This window comes from Callorhinus ursinus, unplaced genomic scaffold (assembly GCF_003265705.2).
Source record: "Callorhinus ursinus isolate GAN/ISIS: 27379988/994484 unplaced genomic scaffold, GSC_fseal_2.0 scaffold8, whole genome shotgun sequence".
Classification (NCBI taxonomy): domain Eukaryota; kingdom Metazoa; phylum Chordata; class Mammalia; order Carnivora; family Otariidae; genus Callorhinus; species Callorhinus ursinus.
In genome coordinates, this window is record NW_027397070.1 from 39,928,898 (window position 1) to 39,953,959 (window position 25,062).

Genomic DNA, 25,062 nt, shown 5'->3' on the forward strand with positions numbered 1-25,062 from the left:
ACATTCATATTCATAAAAAATTAGAACCAACCTTAATGTCTATGGTTAAATAACTTATACATACATATATGAGTTATTTATATAACCCAAAAAGTCATATCTTTTGGAGTATTTAATGACATGGAAAATGCTCAAAATAAAATATGTGGTTAGAAAAAATAGTAAACAATAATGCATAGGGATGGAATTGCATGTTATTTTATAAACTATATTATTTTTCAAACCAGAAAAATAAAAATTTTTGTTATTTAAACAGGGTCTGGTAATGACAGAGATGTCTTTTGCCTGCTTTTTAGATTTACAACAAATCTTCATAAAGATCTTTATTTGTTTTTGTAACTGTGTTTATACCAGAGCATTTTTATATCTAGGCTAAGCCATTCTATTCTTAATCTTGCTGGGTAGAAAATTGTATCATATTTCAATGAAAGTTTTAAAATAAAATTTTTTCTGCTGCATACACAAATAATAAATAATTCTTAATAACATACACTGTACTACTTAAAGTTATTTCAAAGTGCCTCGTACCTCTCTTATACCACACCATTGTTGGGCTTCATAATTTCTTTTCAGAGATATAAAAAATTTGGAAAAAAAGAACATGGATTGTATTATATAAGCTCTGGCAGGAAATAACTTGCTGAAAAGTCTAATTTTGTATAGATTGTTTTGGAATCAAAGCTATTATTGAAACTTAAAGATCAAAATTAAATCCATAATAAGCTATAAATAAATAATTTCAAATGTTAATATACCATGAGAAATCAGATCCTTAAAAATGAAGGATTTCCTAAGGATAGAAAATTTTTTCAGGAAGAGGTAGGTTGGTGGATCTGTGACTTGCTACCAAGATTCTGATTTTTTACTTCTCATTTCCTCAGTAACCTTTGCAACTCTTTCCTTAATCTTCTCTATTCTTTTGTTGACTTAGTTTATAATCATATTGTTTTCTCCAGAAATGCATTACTTATTTTTCCTTGACATATAATTGTCACTTATCTTACTTTCATTTCTTCCCTCTTTTTTACTTTGCTTGAATAAGTCATAAATGAAACTGAATTGTTTTATGATGAAGCAACAGTTTTATTGAAAGAGCTGAAGTATAGTTAATTGAAATATTAACCAGGTCCCAAAAGTATTTCTTTATTTTCAAGAGTATGGTTAAATTTTGAGCTCTAAAGTAAAACATTTTTTAAAATCTCCTCCAAATCATGACTATAAGAAACAATCTATAGCTGTACCAATATATATTGAGTGGTATTGGTTAAAAGATAATTTCTAAGAAAAAAAATTTATTTCCTCTCACTGATACCCATACTTTAAAAAAAGTAGCATAATAAAATAGGGTTAGAAATATTTGTCTCGCAGAGTAGTTCTGAATGTAAATTAGGTAATTCTAAAAATAAAGCAATTCAATTCCTAGGGCAAAACAAGGAAAAATGTTTGCTTAATCTGTGCCATTTTAATTCAAATGAATATAAAATATATCATGAGAGAAAGAGGAAAGATCTATATTAGTCATTCCATAAATGAGAGCCTAAGTTTAACAAAAAAGACCTGAGAGAGAATTTAATAGTACTGAACATTTTTTTATTGATATGTGTCCAGAAGCCCCTGAACCTCTCTAGACCTGAGTTCAAACACAGAATATATACAATCTTTTCTCAAATTTTTTCACAAATTTATATTAACTAAAGAGAAGTGTGAATACATACACCCAGTGATATGGGCACCTGACTTAATGTGGCTTTTACAAACCTAAAATTTCTGTCAGGTTTTATATTTTATTTTGAAAATTAATAAAACGTTGAGTTTCTACTCCAAAATCTACATGTTTGCTTTAATACAAATATAACATTTACAACTACTTAATATTGGCCAGAGAGGTGAGGCTGAGATGGAATAATTTTCTACCTTGTTAACAGTGGAAATGATTTTACAGTGAGCTCAGGTTTGGAGAATTGGACTAAATCAAAGGTAATCAACAACCCATATTTTATTAGCATCCAGGAAGTTTCTTCTGTTGCATGATACTTCTAGAATTCAAGCTCTTATAAAAAAGGTAAATACATATAGCAGGCCACTTTATAGGCCACATCCTGGTAATTAGTCCTTGAGGATAGATTCCTCTGCAGTTAATCTCTGACAAAAGATTCCCAGGAGGTTGCAAAAGAGGTGATACATTGCAATATTTTCAGATTATTTTTAATAGATATTTTGTTAATTATATTCTAGCTGACAGGCTGAATAGAAAGTTGAAATGTTTTTGACCCCCTGATTTATATCTTTTGAAATCACAATGAAATACTTGTAAAATGTTTTCTTCGGGGTAGAAAAATTATTAGTGATAACATTTTTTGTTTTGCAACATTTTAATTTTCAATATATAAACTAATAATCTCAACCAATCATAACCCCCACAATTCTTTATATCCAGTTCTCAAATTTCATTTATATTGCAGTGATCCTATATGTAATAAAAACATTTGCAGTTTAACATCTCTTAGTTACTTGTGCAAAATGTTTAGCCTCATAGACAAATATGGATAAAATTAGCTAATGATGTGTGAGGATCTTACAATTATCATGAAGAGTAAAGTAATTTATCTCATCCAAATGCTAATCTTTTGTGATTACTTTTAACTTCTTATCAAAGAAAAATAATAATCAGGCATTTGGACTAGCTATGAATTTCTTTTATTTATACTACATCATAATTGATGATTAAGGGTTGACTAGAATAAATGAGAGTATTAAACTAAATCTACTGATGTTACTTTTCTCTGGTTCTCAAATTTTAGTTTATGAGACAAATCTTTTTCAAATTCTTTCTGAAGTTTTTCAGTATTAGCTATTATACCTGGTTTAGGAGCCACAAAAATATCACGTAACACTTGAATTACAACCACTTCTGGCATTGATAATAACCACATTGGTTTTCTAAAGTCATCTTAATGACAGTTTCAAATTTACAAAGTCAGATTTATATACAGAAAATTGATGTCAAGCATTGACGATGAGCTTTCTGTTCCCAAATATCTTTGTTTAAATTGGTATTAAAATAAAAAATAAATTGGTATTATAGTCTGTTTTTCACATTTAGAGTTCACGGGTGACTCTTTTCTTATAACTCATTAAGTTTCTGTATTTGCACTTGCATTTGGAACTGAAATGGTTCAGGGAAAATTTCTTCCATAAATAAATACAATAACATTAAGTTTCTTCCATCGATGGAGAGACAGATAAACAAATAAGACAGAGACACATATACATATACATCTTCTTATAAGCATCAATTTTTTTCCAACCCATTTATTTCCAGGTCTATAAAGGGAATACAACTTTAAACTGGAAGTCAGGAACTGTGGGTGTTGTTCCTAGATTTGTCATTAACAGATAACCTTGAAGAAGATACCTCATGTTGCTGGAATTGATGTAATTTTAAGCCTTCTAGAAATAAAAGACAACATAGAAAATGGTGTTCACTTGTTACTAGATAACAATTCTGAAAATCTTCAGTTTCACACAGTTTTCCAGAAAGCAGCATGAGGCATTAGACTATTTTTTAATAGGAAATTACCTACCTAATTTATCTTTATAATCACAATACTGTGAATCTCCACTTAAAATGGAAAATAGTTTTTGATATAAGTATGTTCTCTGAGATCAAAGAAAATAGCACAAGAGAAAGACTAGATGTTATAAGTTCACTACGCATTCCAAAGCCCTCTCTTATAGTGTTGCCATTGTAATTAGTATTAGACCTAGAAGTATTGACTAAGAAGAATATGAATTGGTGATTATCTTTTGGGTATACCATTTAGTTAATGCTGAAGAATTAGTAAAAACTTCATCAAGTAAAACCAAAAGTTGACATAATACTTATGTACCAAGATGCTGTTTTTTTTTCTTCAAAATAAAAATTCAGTTTTCTCAGTATTATTCCAAAGAAATCTCCATATGCTATGAGAGAGATCCTAAAAGGGATAAGACAATGTATAGCCTGCCTCCAGGAAATATAATTTTGTAGCATGGTCAGGTTTCTTATTTTTCCTGAGGACTTTAACACTTGGAACCTGGCATCACATTATCACATTGATGCTTCCTCTACTGTCTTAGAAAAACAAAAAAACAAAAACAACAAAAAAACAGGAGCATCACAGCTAACTTGACCTATGTTGGTCTGAATGGAGACCATCATTCTGCATGTATAGGACCCATAGCATAAAAGCACTTGGTCTGAAATTTCCTCACCCTTCTTCCCTACCTTTTTTTGTTTGCTTGTCTTCCTCTCTGACCAAATATTAGTTCTTGTTACAGCTCTATGAAAAAACAAAAAAACATTCTAATTTGTATCTCATCTAATAAAACACTTAGTGTTGAGAACCTTCCTTTTCTCATTTATATAGTGATGTGAAACCAGTTTTAAAAATAGTAGTTTTACTTTTAGTTTCCCCTATCTTACCCAAGAGGAAAATTCAACTGAAATAAAAGAAAGTTTTGAGGGAGTGAATGTATTTAACATTGGTCTGGCATTAAAATTTTCTGGTTGGGCAGCACAATTGTTTAATTGGGAATCTCAGTGACAGCTGAACAACCTCAGTGCTTGGGTCAGCAAGCAAAGGGGCTTCACTCTGTCACCTATCAAGAATGATGCTTGTTAGAACTGATATTTCCACTTAGGGAACAGTCATGTTTTAGTCATACCATTGATGTTTTCTGATATTACAATGGAATAGACACTATAACACTTAAAGAGACAAAGTTCTCTGCAAAGATATATTTGTAATTCTTTGTTTTTCGTAAATCAAATGCAAATGTAACACTACTCCAGATACTGCAACATCAGAAGTCCCCAAGATAACCAAAAGTAAGTGCCCATTTCCTAATCTCAGGAATAATGCTATAATAAGGACAATTCTAGTGACCAGCCTATTTGCAGAGCATGTCATATAGCCTCTGGGTTAGTTAACTCCTCGGCTTCCTAAGAGATACCTCAAAGAGTCAAATGATGTTTTTGCATGTATTACTTACTAATGTGTAGAAAATTTTTTAAGTTCACTTTTTCTTTATTCTGTCTTTTTTACCCATCTTCCCTCATTGTAGCAAATTAGACGGCCGGATGAAAGCAAAGGAGTTGCTAGTAGAGTTGGATCCCTCAAAGTAAATATGTTTCTAACATTTTTTTGGCAAGATTTCGTCTATAGCCTACACTTCTTCCTTTTTGGAGGGTGGTGGGAGGAAGGGGGCTTTTTCCATTTTTCACCATCCCATTTTTTTTTATTTTAAAATTTTTATTGGCTGTTGGGTCATATTTTTTGTTTGTTTGTTTCAGCTACACATAGAGCAACCAGCTGAAGGCAAGCCGCCAAATAACTAGCTTTGAATGGCACCACAAACAAGAGAAAGGGCAACTGTCTCATTACAGGTGCCTATAATTTGGGGTTCTAGAGTAAACCGTTCCTCTGATTGATGTCACTGACTATGTGTTAAGTTCCTGTTATACAGAGAACTAATATTTATTTTCAGAATATTATCTCCCCTTTTTGCTTTTTTTATAAAAAGTAACTAAATGTTATGTTAGTGTCATTACCATTTGTAGTTCATTCCAGAAAAATATTATGAGTTAGTAACATGTATTTTATATATATATATATATATATACATATATATATATATATCTTAAAAATTAGGAAAGGAATTTTATATGATGCTGGTATAATGTATAATGGGCTCACATATAGCTAATAGTATTTAAATACTTTTAATACCCTTTGATTTGTTTTTTTAAAGTTAAAAAATTGATATAACAATCAGTGGAAACCAATATATATCTAAATGTTTGCCCATTTGTGTATGTGATCTGCTAATACACAAGTTAAAGATTTCTGATCTGATGGCCCCATTTGCTAGTTGTTAAATATCTATTTGGTCAGTATATCTTGGGCACTCAGTACTCTAACATTCAATGACAATGAAAAGGTAAGCCAATCATCACTCTTTAGAAACAGAGACATAGCCCTTGATCACTATTAATGCTGCCACCATAAATGCAAGTTAGAAAATTTGCTGAATTTTAAAAAAATATGCAGAGGAATTTCCCCCCAGATTAACTACTATTTATATCTCAATCCTCTTTGTCCCAACAGCAATAGTAACTGTTAATCAAAATGACAGACAGTTCACTGCATTGGGATATCCCAAAATTCATTAACTGCCTTGAGGCCTAATATTAAGTCAATTCAAAATTTTATACACCTCCTATTTATTTCCATTTAACAATTTATGAAGCACTAATTTCTGCACTCCTTCCTCTCCTTGCCTCTTCTGCCTTCTTAATTTTACTTTTTTGTTGTTTATTTATTTGTGTGTGTGCACGCACATGAGTGCACATGGATGAAGGTGTGTCTGTATGTTTGTGTCCTTTATTCCAAACAAGCCATCTTCTCTGTTCTCTAACACTGCTGTATACTGGGTAGCGTTTTTTATTTTGTTTTGTTTTTAATGTTTTTTCACTAAGAATAATGAGAGGGGCTGGGAAGTGTGGATTATATGCCTGTTTCAAAATCACGGCAAGTTAAAATTATTCAGTCAGAAAAATATAAGTTTATGTATCCCAATGATACATCAGTAGCATTCCTCACTGTCTACTTGTGAGGTATCATATTTTACCTTTGTCTTTAAGGGAATATAAGTCCATTATTGTTTAGACTATGGATTATGAGCCAGATTCAAGTGAAAAGGTGAAACGTGACATAACTTTTTAAAAATTACTGATAGTGAAATAAAATAAAATGGCATCCATAAGTGCAGCACCATCTGCTATAAACTGAATTGTGTGTGCAAGTGCGCATGTGTTTAATTATCTTTAAGTTCAGCTTTTGGCTGTATAGAGCTTCAACTTATAATTGTACATTTATTATTTTTAAGTGTATATACAGTATGATTATGTATATACACATGTATATGTTTAAGATCAAAGATACATATTAGGGTTCAGTCAGTGTACTTTAATATGGTTTCAGCTTTAAATCAAAAAGTGTGTTTGGGAAAAGCAAATTTCATAATTTCTAAATATTTTTACTCCATATTTCTACCAAATAGAAAATTTTAAAGTGAATCTCTAGGGGATTATGAGGATAGTTATAGTATTTACTTTCTCCAACACTTTGGGGAGAAAAGAAGCTATAATTAAAATGTTGGCTCCCTACTCACGGATTTATTGAGCATGTATTCTTGTGTTAGACAAATATCTTTGATGTTTTGAAATGTTTGCCAAAGGCAGTGAGAAATGTATAACGCTATGATCTTATTTTTAAAAGGAAAAAGGAAAACTGAAAAGAGAACAAGTTGCTTTTTCAATTCATTTTCTGATGTTTACATGTAGCTCCATCGAAAGCTGGAGGAGCTCAGAGATCACCTAGAAGGCAATGTGAAAGGATACACTCTCAGAGTAAATGTACGATTTCACTCGGTGATTTTTTTTTTCCTAAACTTCTGCTGACTGGTAATTCCAAATCTGATTGGTTTGTCCTCTCATCTCCATTTTTTTACTTTCTGTCTCTTTTCTATCTCTTTCTTTCCTAGCTGTAGCTTCATGCTCACATTTATCAAATAAAGATTAAATTGGTAGGGTAGAGGACACTTAAGCCACACTACCCATTGCAGTTGATTTAATAACTTTATGGCTCCAATGCAAAATAAACATTTTCTTTTCAAAATCTGTGTTTCTTACACAATTGTATAATTTTCTGAGAATCTTTTCATGAAACTTCACTTGGAGCTTTTCCATTGACCATTTCTTCTGCCCCTTGTTGGATTTGTCAGCAGGATTATAAATTATTGGCTGGATCCAAGTGATAGAGCCTTGATGATTCAATTCCATTTGTCAAGGAAAATGATCAATGTTAGAGTATCATCATAGGTAATCTGGCAAGTAGACACATTTTGCTGAGTTAATAGACTTCTCTTAACTCAAACTCTTTGAGAATACCTATAAGATTCTTTTGTTTAAAAAAATTAGGCAGTAAGCATCTTCAATGTCATAACATCTTATAAATAATTGAGATAAAGGCTAATATACCCAAGACAACACTTTGAAGAAGAATACCTTATAGCCACACAATACTGTACATGTATCAGATAGGCAATACTAATAATAGTGTTTTTTGTGACCTGTAGCTCAGACTCAGTATGCTTCATCCTTCTGAATATATCTTTTCAAGAGAAATGGAAATAAAATCTCTAAAATGGTATATGGTATAAATATGGCAGAAGAAAAGATAAATTATTGCAATAAATAATTTCTGGCTCTGTTTAGCTCTGACATCCCATTCCTGGGGCTTTTTAAAAAGTATCTATCAATCCTAGCCTGGATTCACTTCTCCCAAGATTATTGCCATACATTTGATTCATATTGCTATAATAGTTTTGTTATAAAGAGTAGAATAAACAATAATAGTGATACGATAATTCTTGGCTTCTCGGCTTGTTTTTAATTATATACCATACATAGTTATTTATATCTCTATATTAAATTTCTGATTACTAAAGTCCAAAGTTGTTTTTATAGTATTAATCATTAAATTCTGATTGCTAAATTGACTGATTTAACAATTAATGCAAGTATCTCATTTTTCTACTTTCTTGTGAGCCAGTCCTTCTTTTCTATGCATATTCTTACAGAAATTGAAAGATCAACCATAAAAAAATTATCTCAAAAAAAGATTAGTATGAATCTTATGATTAAATCAGTCTAAACATATGTGAAAATTATTCTAGAAAGCCCTAAAAAGATTCAGACAATATTAATAAATGTACTTAGTGTCATACTCTCTGTAACCAATCATGAGAAGTGATTTTTTTTTTCCTATTAAACCAAGACTAGAAAGTTGAGACTTCTTAAAGTCTATATGGAAGGGAGTTAGTGTGAGATTAGGATTAAGTTAAAAGTTTTGTGCTTCAAAAATTAAGTTATATCATGCCACTTTTCAATTTCTTTTTTTTAACACCTGTACTGCATGGTACAATATGTAATGACTAACCCCAATGTCTTCATCTTTTGTTTCATTTCACTGGGTCACACTTTGTTCTGATTACCTTTTCTTCTAAAATGAGTGAATATTAGGTAAATCATTCTAAGATTCCCTTTAACTAGAAAAGTATGGGGAGGAAAACTATCAAAAGGCAAATTGTATCTTCCGCAGAGAGTTCAGCTTAGAGAAGATACATATCAAATACATAGCTGAGTGTTCAGTTTCTCCCCTTCCTTTTAATTTCCATTACCCTAGAATGCCTTAAAATAACCCTTGCATGTTAAAAATTGTTGCTTAGAAGCAGAATAAAGTTATTCTCAGTTCCATAAGCTATATAACAGATTCTGTTTCTAAAATGAGATAAATTGGCACATAATGACCATTCCATTTTGCAAAAATTTATTGTAGGCATCTATACACAAGAGGAAGTCTGTGGGTGCCTTTTAATTCATTGAAACATTTCTAAATAATTCGATAAGATGAAAGATTCAGAACCAGGTTTGTACTTAAATATTTTATTTAATAGTTGGAAAAATGAGACATCATTCAAATGTTTGGGATAAGGATTTAATTAAATCAATGCTTCAATTGGTATCATCTATATGATATATATATCCTTACTTATTACAGATAATCAGTGATATAAAGTAGAATATTCTAAGATGTAATTTTTAGAATAATAATAATGTTATTTATTTCTCATATGAAAATATACTTTATCCTACATTGGCACTTCTATAACAAAAAGTAGGATATGTAGATTCTTGAATTATAAATTAAGAGTGTGTCATCATTTTCTATATATGGTACAAAGCAGAAGTATTCTGAACCCCAAATGAGTTTTTAGTAATTTCAATAATAATAAAACTATCATCTTTTGCCTTTATAAATTATCATCTTGTAAGCAGAGTTTGCCTAATTTAATGACTTCAAAAGTTACTACAAATCCTTAGATGAATAATGTGTTGAGAATAATGACTAGAAAATAATCCCACATAAAGGAAAAAATTGTCTTTACATTTAAGAAGATGTGAGATGATAGATAGAGAGAGAGATAGAGAGATATCCACAGTGGAATATTATGCAGCCATCAAAAAGAATGAAATCTTACCCTTTACATTGAGTGGATGGAACTGGAGGGTATTATGCTGAGCGAAATAAGTCAGTCAGAGAAAGACAATTATCATATGGTTTCACTCGTATGTGAGATATAAGAAATAGCACAGAGAATCATAGGAGGAAGGGGGGAAAACTGGGAAGAAATCAGAGGGAGACAAACCATGAGAGACTAAACTCTAGGAAACAAACTGAGGGTTGCTGGAGGGGAGGTGGGGGGGTGGGGTAACTGGGTGATGGGCAGTAAGGAGGGCGCGTGATGTGATGAGCACTGGGTGTTATATGCAACTGATGAATCGCTGACCTCTACATCTGAAACTAATGATGTACTATATGTTGGCTAATTGAATTTAAATTGAAAAAATAAATAAATACATGAATCTAGTCAGAAGAATATTTAAAGTTAGGCTTAAGATAGAAAAACAGTGTAAACAGTGTTGAGAATTGGAAAACATAAGGTAATACAAACTAATACTTTATTTAGATAATATAAATCAAGGTAAGTTCACAAAGTTGAAGTTAATTAAAGAGTGATGGGGCCCTGAAAAGTTTGAGTGTCAAACTGTTCAGAGAAAAAGAACATAAATGCTCATGAAATAAAGACAAGTAGAAAGAAAAGAAAGGAGAGGAGTAAAAATACCACAAAGCCACAAATTTTATGTTTTCACTCAGTCTATGTGATAAATAAATTTCTATTCAGCTACAAACATATACAGTTAAGTCTTGGGTAACCAAATATATTAATTTTTTAAAGGCTTTGACAAACAATAAAAGGGAAGATGACTTATGAAAACAGATTATTGGCACATAAGCAAACTAAGAATTAGAAAGGCAATGAAGTAAAAGGAATATGATAATTATAAGTACTTGCTATGCTAACATAAATAAAAGGCTGTGTTACTTGAAGTGGAAAAAGTTAAGGGAGGAGTTATCACTTAAAATAAGACTATGTTTCTAATAAGTTTAAGAAAAATATCTGAATCAAGTCCGAAAGTAATAAATCTTTTGAAGAATGATTTTTAAATGTTTAACAATTTTCTGAATGCTGAAATAAGACTAATATGAAATGCGATCGATATAAATAATGGATTAGATAGTTGTGATTTTATAGATTTTTTTAAGATCAGTATTTTCATTGCAGTCTTAGTTCTGAAATAACTGTTTTATATTTTTGATGAAGTGTTATGGGGCTTTTTTGGCTTTTTTTATATTCATCAAATTAATGCTATAACTCCAGGGTCAGCAAACTATAGCTCCTGGGCCAAATCCTGTTTCTTTTTTGTGGGCCCACAAGCTAGGAATGGTTTTTACATTTTTAAATGATAGGGGGAGACCAAAAGAATGTCATTTCACAACATGTAAAAAGCATATGAAATTCAAATTTCAGTGTCCAAAAATAAAGTTTTATTGAAACACAGCCACATTCATTCATTTGCATATACTCTGTGGTTGCTTTTGCCCTACAAAAGCAGAGGTAAACAGTTACAGCAAAGGCCATATGGCACACAAAACCAGAAATGTTTACTATCTGACTGTTTACAGGAAAGGTTTGCTGAGACCTGCTATAATGAGCTAGTGTGCAAAACGACAATGACAGGGAAGTGATTAGAATAGAGGCTTTGTAAAATTATCTTCATTTTAGAGCTTGAGGAAAGGAGAGCTGCTCGTTTTGGGGGGATGGTTTCAGATTGTTCTGCCTAGAAGCATATGTCTAAAAGAGTTAATACCCTGAAATCTCTACCTTTACATTTTTGTTCATCTGTTTGCCATTGTTTTTTCTAGCTACTCTTTTTTCACATGGTATCGCAGACACACACAAAGTAAACTTACCATGAGATTAACATTAAATCCTTCAAATATAGAACTGTCATGGATAAAGTATAGATTATAAATTCCTCTTCGTTGAGGAGTTCCCTACAGAGATTTAGGGTAAAAAGATAAGTTCCAATCTTGCTCTCTTAAACTTTTTTAAAATGTGTTTTTAGAGTATTTTTGCTGCATACCACATTTTTCTGTTTATTACTTCATTCTGTTTTATTAAAGATAAGACCACCTTTTGATTTCTCATATGTAACTGCACCAAAAAATCATGCCATCTACAGGAAATTTTGTACAACTGGTAAAGACACCCTGATATGATCAACTAATACATCATATCTTAATATACAGCACTTAAATATCTAAAAGGCATCTGCATTGAATCAGCCAACTCTGACTGAAGTAAGGAAGAACAGCTGGAACATTAGCCCTTAAATAAACATTCAGTAGCTTTTAAATGAGTAAACATCAGTTTGTCTATATACTCTACTTTCTCAGGCAAATTTTAGAGTCTTTCGTAGAATATTATTTGAGCCTCCTAATAAGTCTTCCTTGTTTGATGTTTTGGCACTTACTCATATCAGTAGTATGCATTTATTTACTCTTTAATTTATAATAATTATGGTTATAACATCCTGAGTATTTTGGTAGATGGTGTCTTACAAATATGACCAGACTACAGTAATGATGAAATGACAGTAAATCAACTTTAGTATTATCTGTTTGGAAAACAGGCTAATTTTGCTACCTTTCACTCTATTAGAATTTGCTTAACTTACTTGTTAATACAATTCTGAGGTTTCACTTCTGAATAACAAAAATCTATCTGTTTAGAACAAAAAAAAAATCTCATCTAATACTTCAAAAATCACCTACAGTACCGTACCTAAGACATCATGGAAGTGGAAATGACACACACTGTGAGGTGTTACAATGTTTATTGCAGAATTGCCATTCTCAGAATTGACTTTAATACAAAAATAAGGTACTAATAAAAGATCTCCTTGACAAGTAAATTTCCCTAGTAACAGAAAATGGAGAAGTGAGGGGGGAAAAAAGATAAAAGACTCAAACTGTTTTGAAAGATAAAGTTTTTCAGTTTTATGGATATATGGAGACAGAAAAAACATGCATAGCAAAGTTTTCTTAGAACTAACACCTTGCTGAAGAAAATTAGATGTGTCTATGGTTGGAAAAGGATTTAATTTCTTAGTATGTATAGAATTGACTGTATTTTAGGAAATACCTCAAAGTAACCTATTAAGTGGCAGTGATAACATTTTATCACAGATCTTTGTGATGGTAAATATAAAGCCTTCTCAACATTATTTCACACAGTTCAGTTTTTTGAAGATAGAAGAAAAAGAGTTTGTATATTCACTTATTCATTGAACACTTATTGAGCACCTGCTACATTCTGCTGTTCTGGGTGCTAGAAATACCGTTGAACAAATCAGATAATAAGGGCATTTCTGATTCCTCCACTGTGCCATCTTTTGTATCTTCATTTTCCCACCCTACCTTTGTATTTTGTAACTTCATGAAGAATTTGTAACTAGAGAATGCATACTTAAAAATTTAATTCACCTGGCATTGTAACAACCTAATGAAAGAAGAGGTCAGAGAATTGAACACGGCAGTGTGACAACCTAGAAAGTAAGAACAGGCCAGAAAATTATCAGTTCAAAGCATGAAGATTAAATATATTTTTGAGTATAAAATAGCTGTTTTTTTAAAAAAATCAGTAAAGCATTCTGATAAAAGATAGGTTTGGACAAGAGTTTTGTGGTTCAAGTTTTGTCTCATGATGTTTTTATTGATACATACATTAATGTATCATTAATATATACACATATATACATACATAACATATATACACATATGCAGATTCAGTAGTACTGCAAATGGAATAGTAGCAGCAGGACATCAGGATCAGAATACTGAGCCGGCTTTGGTGCCCTCTTTAAAAAGCAATATGAAGATGTACAGTAGAGCCCTCATCTTATAACTAACCCCACATATAGTTTGCTAGTGTTATTAAACCAATGAAGATCAGTGTAGTACCACAGGAGAAAAATGACCAGTGTTCTGCTTTCTGATTAACCTTAATTAGCATCTTCTTACCAAGATCAAATCAGATCTGATCAGAGGGAGTCATCTCTGTCATGGATTTTTTTTTTTTTTTTAAGCCAGGTAATTTTTTATCACAAGGTTCTCCTCAAATAGCTTGAATCTTAAGATTTCAAACTCAGGTGTCTGCTTATAAGGCTGTCTTGTTATCTGGCAAATGTGTTGGTGATGGAGCCATCTAATCTTCTGAGACCCTTACTATGCTATCATTTCCTCTTTAACAGTGTTTTCTTTTCCCCACTGCAAAACCAGGCTCGGCTTCCCTCGTGCTCATCTACCTATAGTGTATCTGAGGTATACTCTGCACGTGTTATCTTACATGGTCAACAACATGCTCGCCCTCACCATTTTTCTTATTTTCCTTTTGCCTTAATTTATTTTGCCTTGCACTTTGCACTTGGCTGGAAGGGATAAGGGTACCAAAGGGGAAAAGTTAGCTGTTTCAGAAGGAATTTTCTATATTTTTACACTATACTGTTTTCTGAGTAACTTTTTTTTTTTTTGGCAGTCACTGTATCATGTTGAAATGGTTAAAGTCTGAGTAGCCAACTTGATTGTTACCACCACTTTAATTCCATAAAAATTCCCTTGAGCCAGGCAATTTGTTATTAAATTAATATTGGCTAAAGACAAAGATTCTGGTTTGTAGGCCTGTGTACGTCTCTCTGGTAGCTGAAGATTTACATTGAATTAGTGACAGTCTTGTCCCATTAACCATAGACACAGCATCCCAAATTGGCTATTAAATGAAAAGTTAATATGATTCCCCTGTTTTTGTATGAAAGGAGAGACTCATTCCTTTTTAAAAAAACTGATTAGGTTACTCGGGAGAATAGTTTCCTTGATATTTGTATTTTCATAAGGTTCTTATAATCTGGAAGATTAATTTTATAATCACTCATGAGATTCGTGTTCTTTTGACAAAATATTTTATATGACATTTGAACTGTTTTTTTGTCTCTGTAGGGGTCTAATTTCTTATTCTTACTATGTAAAACCATAGCATATGTGTGTTTCTGTTTTTGTGAAACAGATTCATTGAAATATTAACAGATTTTGAATATCCTTTATAAAATAATTGTTTTTTTAGGAGGGGGGCACTGTTAAGTAACTAAGAGGAAAGAGTATTTGTGCCTCAAAATATGGCTAATAAATAAAAGGACTTTAATATCCTATGAATTTTAAGATCCTAATTTTTTCCAGACAAAACACATTTCTACACATATTTAGTATTGTTAGCTTAATTCTGATTAAGTTTCAGCTGTTTTAGATTTTTTTTCTCTTAAAACTGATTTTGTAGAGAATTAATTTCTTCTTGAAATATATATCTGTAGGGAAAGGAAAGTAATGAAAGGCAAATAAATTACTTGTGCTATCAGCAGACTTTTGAGAGACAAGATTAATATCATCTCATCACCACATTTTCCATAGGTCTTTTCTTAATTCCCCAGGATTATGATTCCCAGTATAAAAAATATATAACCCATTTCTTTCTGACACTTCATCCAGGCAATTCTCCATTTCCCATGAGAGTGTATAAGAAGTCTACCATTGGCATCATCTTCAATTACAGCCTACAGCATCCATCAGGGTATTACTTTCTCTGTGATAGCATGTGTGCAGGAGGGTTCTCAGGTTGGAATGTGGAACTGGCTTCTGGGGGGGGATGGGATTGTGTATGCTGTAGCATTTGCTCCATAGCACTCGGCTCTTAAATGAACTCTGGCTTTATCTGGATTTGTTATTGTGACACATTAGCCTTATTTATTTGTCATGAAATATGTTTCTCTTTTTGTCATTTGTGGTAGGGTTTTTATAGTCCCAGTGATACATCTCTGCAGACTTCATCGGTCGTACTTATGTTTAATTTATGATGCTATAAAGACCAATAAGACCATGAAGAACTGCTTAGGGCTCTAATATTCATGATAACCCTCCAGACAGAATAACTTTCCATCATTTTTTCTATTTCATCTTAAGTTGGTAAACAATTATTTTATAAAATTTTAGACTATGAGTCTTAATAATTAAAATTTCAAGAAATGTCCTTATGTTTCAATTTTTCACATGGAAGCCTCTTGATGGGACTGTTCGTTAAGTATATTTTTTATTTTATAGCATCAGTGGAGGTAGCCAAACTTTCCGTGACTCAGTCTCTTCTTTCCCTTACATTTATACCATCCTCACTGACCTTACTACTAAAGGAATAAATTCTCCAGTACCTAATGTAGCACATTGGCTTTATCAATTTCATGTCACTATCTTCTGTGACATTCATAAGACCAAAAAATAAGCCATGTTCAAAATTGAGTCTATCCATGAGTTGTTCAAGAACAAGATAATTTCTAACCTTACCTGACTGATACTGCTCAGCAAATATTAATCCATGTAGTTGATTGCCCCTTTGTAAAAATTACAATTTACTTACTATGTGACAGGCTCTGTGTTTGACATCTCATTAATCTTATTTCATTTAGTCTTCACTACAGCTATTTAGAGAAGATATTATCGTCATCCTGATTTTACAAACCAGGAAAATGAGCTCAGAGAGGTTAGATATCTTGCCTTAAGTCATAAAGCTTCCAAATGAGTGTCAGAAAATTGTTTTTTCTTAAATACCACACTTTCTGCTATTCAGGAGTTATTAAAAGTCATCAGCTCCGCATGGCATGCAATAGTCTTGTATTTTCACAGTATATATTTACTGTGAAATTACAGGTTCAGGCTGATCATATAGTTTTAGGATTTAGATATGTATCTATAAGATACAAAGCTTTAATTCAAAGAAATAGAAAAACCTTCCTCTTGTAATTTATTACTCTTATTTTTCTTATATTTAGCCATTCAATAAATACATATTGAACACCTACTATTTCTTCTTTAAATGTAATGATAATCTGCTAGCTATGTCTTGACCTTTGGAATTGGCTTCACATTTAGAATGAATAGAATATCATGAATATAATGAAATCAGTGTCACAGGTTGTACGTGATTGTTCATCCCCTCAAGTCAAGTAAAAGAAAGAACTCACCTTTCAAATTCCCAAGTAATCTCAGCTTTGCTCCAGTATTGTTCCAGCAGTGTTCATTTTTTAAGATCCTTTGAAAAAATTGCTTCAGAATTCACTTAGTTTAGACAAAAGCCAGAATTAGTACCATCTCCTTGTAGTGCTCTTTCTGACTTATTTGAAAAGCTGAAATATACACTAGATATAAATCTTCTTATGATATGTAACAGTAAAAAAAATAAATAAACATTGAAGCCTTTAAAACCTTATCTTTAATGTCTTAGATTTTTTAGTAGCAAGGTTGATTTAGATAATTTGAAATTTTGAAGTTAAATTGATTTTTACTGTTGAGTGGACAGAGACCAAAATTTAATTTTATTTATTTTTTTAAGATTTTATTTATTTATTTTGAGAGAGAGAGAGAACAAGCAGGGATAGGGACAGAGGCAGAAGGAGAGGGAGAAGCAGGCTCCCTGCTGAGTGGAGATCCCGATGCAGGGCTCCATCCCAGGACCCTGGGATCATGACCTGAGCCGAAGGCAGATGCTTAACTGACTGAGCCACCCAGGCGCCCCAATTTTATTTTTATTTTAATGCTTGAAAACTTTTAACTACCTAAAGAAACGGTGGCATTTTTAAGTTGTGGCATGCAAAACAGTTGCCCTTTGAACCCAACACACTTTTAGAACACCGATTCTGATCTAAACAAACCTTGGCTGACTGATAGTTTGGAGCTTCTGCAAATGGAAACTTCAGTTGAATTGCAGATAGTACATCTGCATATTCAACGGAGGAGGGAAAGATGGAAGGGAAGGGAGAAAACTGGATTTTAAATACAGCAACATTTCCTCTTTAAAAAAAAAACAAATAGGGGGCGCCTGGGTGGCTTAGTCATTAAGCGTCTGCCTTCACAGCTCAGGTCATGATCCCAGGGTCCTGGGATGGAGCCCCATGTCAGGTTCCCTGATCAGCAGGCAGCCTGCTTCTCCCTCTCCCACTCCCCCTGCTTGTGTTCCCTTTCTCGCTGTCTCTCTCTGTCAAATAAATAAATAAAATCTTTAAAAAAAATTAAAATTAAAAAAAATGGGGCCATTTTTGAATCACTAACAGGACTACAAACTATTTAGAGTGGAAGAAACTAATAAAAAAGATTCAACACTGTGAAATGATCACCTAAGATTTTCTACTTCACAAAATCTCACTTAGAAAATCTATTAATAATAGATTTATTATTTATTTCAGTATAGTTTTCTGTGGTGCTCCACTCTTTCCTGTCACTTTAATGTTTACTGTTTTCATGCTGTTTGTATATAATAGTTGGGAATTTGGAGATAATGTGAAGAAATCTGTTAGAAATGGAATCATTTAAAAACACTGCAACTGCTCCTTACCAAAGTTTCCTAACTCCTACTTCACTTTTGAACCTTTAAAAAGGAATTACAGTATATAAATTGTTTGGGTCAAAATAAGAAAATTAAGGGGGCACCTGGGTGGTTCAATTGGTTGAGCGTCCAACTCTTGATTTTGGCTCAGGTCATGATCTCGGGGTTGTGAGATCGAGCCCCGTGTCGTGCTCGGCACTGGGCATAGAGCCTGCTTAAGATTCTCTCAATCCCTCTCCCTCTGCCCCTCTCCCCACTTCTCTCTCCATCTCTAAACATTAATTAATTAATTAATTAATTACATACTTTTCTCTTACATCCAAATAAGTGACCAGCCATAAAGGTAATGGAAAAGCACATTTGACAGGAATATTTTATAAATCTATCTAATGAAAACCTTCTTTGAAAAGAATTGATTGACATTTTTTAAAAAAAGATGATAGGTACTTCTGTCTACTTGGATGTACATTTTTAAATTTCCATAATAAAAAGATTTTTTAAACAAAGTATTGTAGTTGACACTAGTGAATTTCTGCTTATCCTCATATACTACCTCATCTACTCTGATCATTTGAAATACAAGAGGTCATCAATGAATATAAGTCATGAGAATTTTAAAGTTTAAGATGAGGAAATATTAAAGCATGGATAACAGGTTTAGTAAGTTTTTTAAGTGTCTTTAAACTAAGATGGAGGCTATGCATATCTTTGAGAAAGAATTATCCCTTTTAATTCTTCTAATACATACAATGAACTTGTAGCCAGATCTACTTTCAAATCCTGGCTTACAAAAAACAATGAACTTGGCAAGTCCTGTAGAAGGCACTCAAAAAATATTTAGGAAATGGGGAGTGAATACTTAAATCATCAATCAACTTTTCTAAAGTGTATAAAGTTTCTACATCTGGGTTTCAGGGAGAATTGTAATTTATGTAAAATCAGTAGAGTCCCTGGGACATAGTAAGCATCATTTATTTTTCTTCTCCTTGGCTGTGTAAGCTCCAGTCACCTCAGACTTGGATTATTACATTAGCTAAACAATTGGATTCTCTTTGATAGTTCCTCTTTCTTCTTAAGTCAGACTAATCTTCCCAAGTACTACTTTAATTCCCATCAGTTAGCTAATCAAAAAAGCTATAATAGCCTACCTCTGAGTTGTTGTATCAAGAGTAAATGCCTTTCTGCCTCTTTCCCAACATCCTTTATACTTTGGCTAGCCTCTATTTATCTAGTATTATTTTCTAGTGACCAACTCCTCCCAGTTTGCCCAGGACTTTTCCTGATTTTATCACTGAAAGCACCACCTCCTAGGACTATTTTGGTTTAAAACTGAAAGTTCTGTACTCCAGGAACCCCCTCAGGCCCTGTCAAACAAGGACAATTGGCCATTTATTCCCTTTCATGTACCCACCAACTAGTCAAGGGGACCTTCTTGTTATATTCCTTCTTTCTTGTTGGCCATTATTTGTGCTATTTTGTCATTCTGAAATGCCCTCCTATACTTCATAGCTCCATTCTACCTTTCTCCAGAAAACTACTTACCCCTAGTCATCCTCTGAAAGGAATTTTAACTGTGCTTATAGGCGATATTACTCTATACTGCTTTTCCTCCTGCCTATTTGACTATTTTACTACTGTTCCTTACATGTTGATGATCAACCTGATTCACTCTCAGATTCTTGTTTCATTTCTCACTATCTATCTGCATTGTCCAGCACAATAGTCAATAGCCACATGTGGCTTTAAATTTAAATTCATTAAAATTAATTCAATTTAAAATTTAGTTTCTTATTTGCAGCAGCCACATTTCAAGTGCTCAGTAGTCAATGTGGCTAGTGGCTATTGTATTAGAAAGCATAGATATACAACTACAACATTTTTATCACCACAAAAAGTTTTCATAATCAACTATTGTTATAATTATCATCATTCATCATTATTACTTCTATTTATATAGCATTTACTTTGGTCAAGGATAATTCTGGGAGCTTCACAGGGCACCTGGGTGGCTCAGTTGGTTAAGGATAATTCTAGGAGCTTCACATATATTACTGTCACATATCACTGTCACTATTTAGTAACTACCTTGGGATCAACTATCTACATCCCACATCTCTCTCTCTCAAGTTATAAGCACCTTGAACATAACTCAGCCCCCAAATTTGTTCCTTCATGCACTATTTCAATATATAACACTATGCAGTGGCTCAGACTGGAAATCTGGGTGTTATCTTGTATCCCTTATGACCACATAACCTAAGTCCTATAGATTCTGCCTTTTTGTATCTCTAGAATCTATGCCCTTCTCTCTAGAACTACTTTCAGTGATTTAGTTGGATTCCTCATCTGGATTACTAGATTAATCTCCAAACTAGTTTCTCTACCCTCATCATTTATTCCATGACTATCTCTTATTTATCTTTACATTGCTCACCGGAATGAACTTGTTAAAATGTTAATGTAATCATGCCGTTCCCCTATTTAATGTCTTTCAGTGGCTCTCCATAACCCTTAGGAATTGGCCCTTACTTACCTCATTATTCCTCTTACCACCCCCTATCATGGTTAAAATTAGCTTCAGCCACACTTTTTTGCCATTTCCCAGTTGCCAGGGTCCCTCATATCTGTGAATTACGCTTGCCTTTTTCTCCGATTTTTTTCCTCTTTTCTTCACCTAATTAAATTGTAATTGCCCCTTAAAATTCTGCTCATCTATCCCAGCTCTAGGAAGTCTTTCCTGATGATCTCCATCCAACTCCTACCCCCATCTGAGTTAGGAGCATCTCATGCTATGCATATCCCCATAGCAGTTTGTACTAACTTCTATAACTGCATTTATCATGATGTTTTGTAATTATATGTTTACTTAACTGTTTTTATCTATTGCATTGTGAGCTCCTAGAGACCAGAAGTTGCTTTTTTTTTTTTTTGAAACCTGTAAGTCAGAGGCTAGATCAATTTGAGGCAAACAGCAGATATTCAGTAAGTATGGGTTGAGTGAGTGATTGAATGAATGACATTTAATTATCCCCTAATGGGTATATTTATAATAGCATTCACTCTGTTAATTAGATTGTGAAACTTGGTTGGGTAAAGACATTGACTTAGCTCCTTTTGGATTTTACTCCTTTTCCCCATCTGGCGTACAGTGAGCATTTATTAAACACATATTGACCAGATCATGAGTTAGAACCCAGTTTGAAATATCCCATTATATATGTGTCATATGTCTCTAAGATTTGCATGCATTTTTCTGATTTCCAAAAGTATATAGTAATCTAAATCAGTACTTCTAAAACATTTAAATTCTCTCCTGACTGTTCCTACAGTATACTGATATTCCATTTTTTAAATAAATAAGTAACAGGGAGAGCAGCCTAATTTTTCTTGAATGTGGGCTCAATATCAGTTACTCCAATCTCTACAACTCTAAATCCTTATTGACCTTGGATGTTATAGGAGAGAAGAGTCTCAAACTGTAGAATTGACTTTCTCTCCCTGTTTTTGGAAACTAAAGTTTACCTAGAGCAGGACAGTTTATTCTCTGTGACCCCAATCAGTTCCCTTGACATCCTGTTTGAAAAATACTGGGAACTAAAGTCTATAAAAAATCATGCTCTCATAAAATCAGATGGGAATTCATATGGGAATCAGAATTGGTACACAAAAAAATATAGAAAGCTGAGGTTTATTGTTAAGCCAGTAGGAAGTATTCCTTAGCTTTAAACAAAACTGAAGTCAGAATCTAATGTTATTGAGTAATAAGTAAGTTGTACATATGCCTCTGATTAAAGCTTCTTCATCGATTACCAAGACACAAAGGGAGTATTGGCAGGCAAGTCAAAAGAAGGATCAACATATAAATTTCCAGTGCTCTTTTTTGTTTTTATTGTTCCTATCCAATAGTGAGGGAAATTGATATCAAAGTGAATTTTACTCTTCATTGGGCTGATGCTCATCCTTCCTTTTTCTTCATGTGCCCTTATGTACCACAGACCAGCATTTTTTCTCCATTTCTCTTCTTTCTTAACCCAATTGTCTCTTCTATATGGGAGATAATATCAATGCATGCTTGCACAGCTTCCAATAAACTACATAGGTTTAATGAATTCAGAATAGCTCGTGGTCATATCCTGCTTTGGTTCATACTCAGATTTACAGACAGGTTTGGTTTACGACCAATCCTGCTCTAATTTTTAAACATTCAGATAAATATCTTCTTGACTACCAACAATGTAAATTTTCTTTGCTTGTACACACAAACATGCATTTGGGTATAATGAATGCATAACCTAGATTTCAGCAAATGGAATTTATCAGTTTTCTCTGGTTACCTTTTTTCCTCGTTTCAAAAGCACTACTAGGTATTTACACAAAGAATACAAAAATACTAATTCAAAGGCATACATGTACCTCAATGTTTATAGCAGCATAATCTGCAATAGCCAAATTATGGAAACAGCCCAGATGTCCATCCACTGATGAATGGATACGGAAGATGTGGTGTGTGTGTGTGTGTGTGTGTGTGTGTGTGTGTGTGTGTGTATAATGGAATATTATTTAGCCGTAAAAATCTTGCCATGTGCAATGACATAGATGGAGCTAGAGAGTATTATGCTAAGTGAAATAAGTCAGAGAAAGATAAATACCAGATGATTTCACTCATATATGGAATTTAAGAAACAAAACAAATGAGCAAAGGGTAGGGGAAGGGGTAGAGAGGCAAACCAAGAAACAGGCTCTTAACTATAGAGAAGAAACTGATGGTTACCAGAGGGGAGGTACGTGGGGGAAAGGGTGAATTGGGTGATGGGGATTAAGGAGCGCACCTGTGATGAGCACCAGGTGTTGTATGGATGTATTGGATCAGTATATTGTACACCTGAAACTAATATTACACTGTATGTTAACTGAATTTGAATAAAAACTTTAAAAATAAAAATAAAATTCAATTGCCTTCCCTCTACTACAAAAAAAAAACAAAAAAAAAAAACGCTTCCTTTTTCAACCAGGATTCCTGATCCAAACCACAGAACAAGAAGTGATTTGTGTGGCTGTTTTTTCAAGCTCCTGTGAAGATGTTGCCATTCTAGATTCATAAAAGAGAAGTTAATTCATTACATACGTGGATGTATAGTGCATTAGGGCTTAATTCTCTCCTAGAGTTGTGAAAGATACAGTAATTCTGTCTTTGCTTTTATATAGTTCAATACTTTTAAGCCATTTGGGAATTCTTATTGCCTTTTTCTTTGGTACTAAAATCTCTAAATAGCTTCGTGCATACCATGTGATTTTCAGATTTGGGGATGTGAAGGAAGTTTTTATTTTAGAGGTTTTTTGTTTGTTTTTTTTTAATAAACTCCTAGGTTTTTCAAAAGAATTAACTTTAACCAGGTTCTCATCATATTCTAGAGATATTTGTGCTTTGGCAGTTACTAATATTTTACTGGTTTTCTCACAGTACTGAAGTAAACTTACTAAAGATCAATTCAGCATAGTACTTAAAAGTTTCAGTTTGGGCTACATTTGAATCCCAGCCCTTGATCTGAAACCCAATCCTACCTCTTACTAGCTTTGTAATATTAGGCAAGTTAACTTGTCTGCACTTCATGTTCCTATAAAATGGAATGATACTGCCATTTTAGGGGACCTTAACTATTGAACTGGTGCAGTGCTTGATATGAATAAGTACTCAATGAGAATTATTATCAATACTGATTGTTACACCAAAAGTCCAAAGGTAAAATTATTTTTAGTTTGAACTAATTGTGAAACATACTATCTGCAACATTTATCGCACTGTAAAATATGTTTTGCATTATGGTTATTATCACAACCTGACTGAAAAATCAAGTATTAGCACACTATCAACTGGACCTAAGTTAACATCAACATTTGTACCATTCCTGCCTTGTTTCTTTTTCCTAACCATTGCCAAAGTATATTGAATATGATATATATGAACTTCTATTTTTGAGATGTCTTTCTTTTCATTCAGCCAGTTGACTGTCTTCTCCAATTTTTCTTGTCTTTTTCTCCAGAATCATAAGAATAGTACTTTTTTATTGTAATTGTTATTTTAGGGTAGGAAAAAGTTTTCTTCGATCCTCTTAGGATCCCTGCTTGTGTCTGAAAATTAAACTGACAAAGACAGATTAATAGGAGAGGAGCATACCAATTTATAGATTGTAAGTTTTACAGAGCCTTCATAAGGAAATAAAGACACAAAGAAATAGTTAAACCCGATGTTCTTATGCTAGGCTTGATGAAGGGAGAACAGTCATGGAGAATTATGTTGGGGCAAAGGGTATGAGCTAAGGGTAATAAACTGTGGGAAATTTAAAAGAGCTTTTCGTTCTGATACTTCTCAATGTCCCTCCATCTTGGCGATCAGGATGCTCCTTTCCTCAGGGTACAGGGAGGGCAATTCTTATGACCTGTTTTGGGGGTAAAGGGGAGAGGAAGGACAGAGAGACCCTCTTCTGCCATCTTCTCAAAATTATTAAGTTTAAATTATTCAGCATGCTAAGATACTATATTTTGGGGTACCATGTGCTGAACCCCATCATCCTA

General features: G+C 33.0%; 1 protein-coding gene across 11 annotated transcripts in view; it reads left to right on the forward strand.

The window, feature by feature from the left end:
- GPHN (gephyrin) overlaps nucleotides 1–25,062 on the forward strand; it is a 633,555-nt gene that overhangs the window by 426,195 nt on the left and 182,298 nt on the right. For 4 of the 11 annotated variants that reach the window (XM_073895379.1, XM_073895382.1, XM_073895380.1 and 1 more), the window contains 2 exons: nucleotides 5,107–5,163; nucleotides 7,388–7,459. The exons of 4 other annotated variants lie outside the window; for them this stretch is intronic. In XM_073895379.1, the coding sequence (XP_073751480.1) occupies nucleotides 5,107–5,163; nucleotides 7,388–7,459 (129 nt within the window). The remainder of the gene's footprint in view (nucleotides 1–5,106; nucleotides 5,164–7,387; nucleotides 7,460–25,062) is intronic. 3 more of the 11 variants (XM_073895381.1, XM_073895384.1, XM_073895385.1) reach the window with 1 other exon arrangement.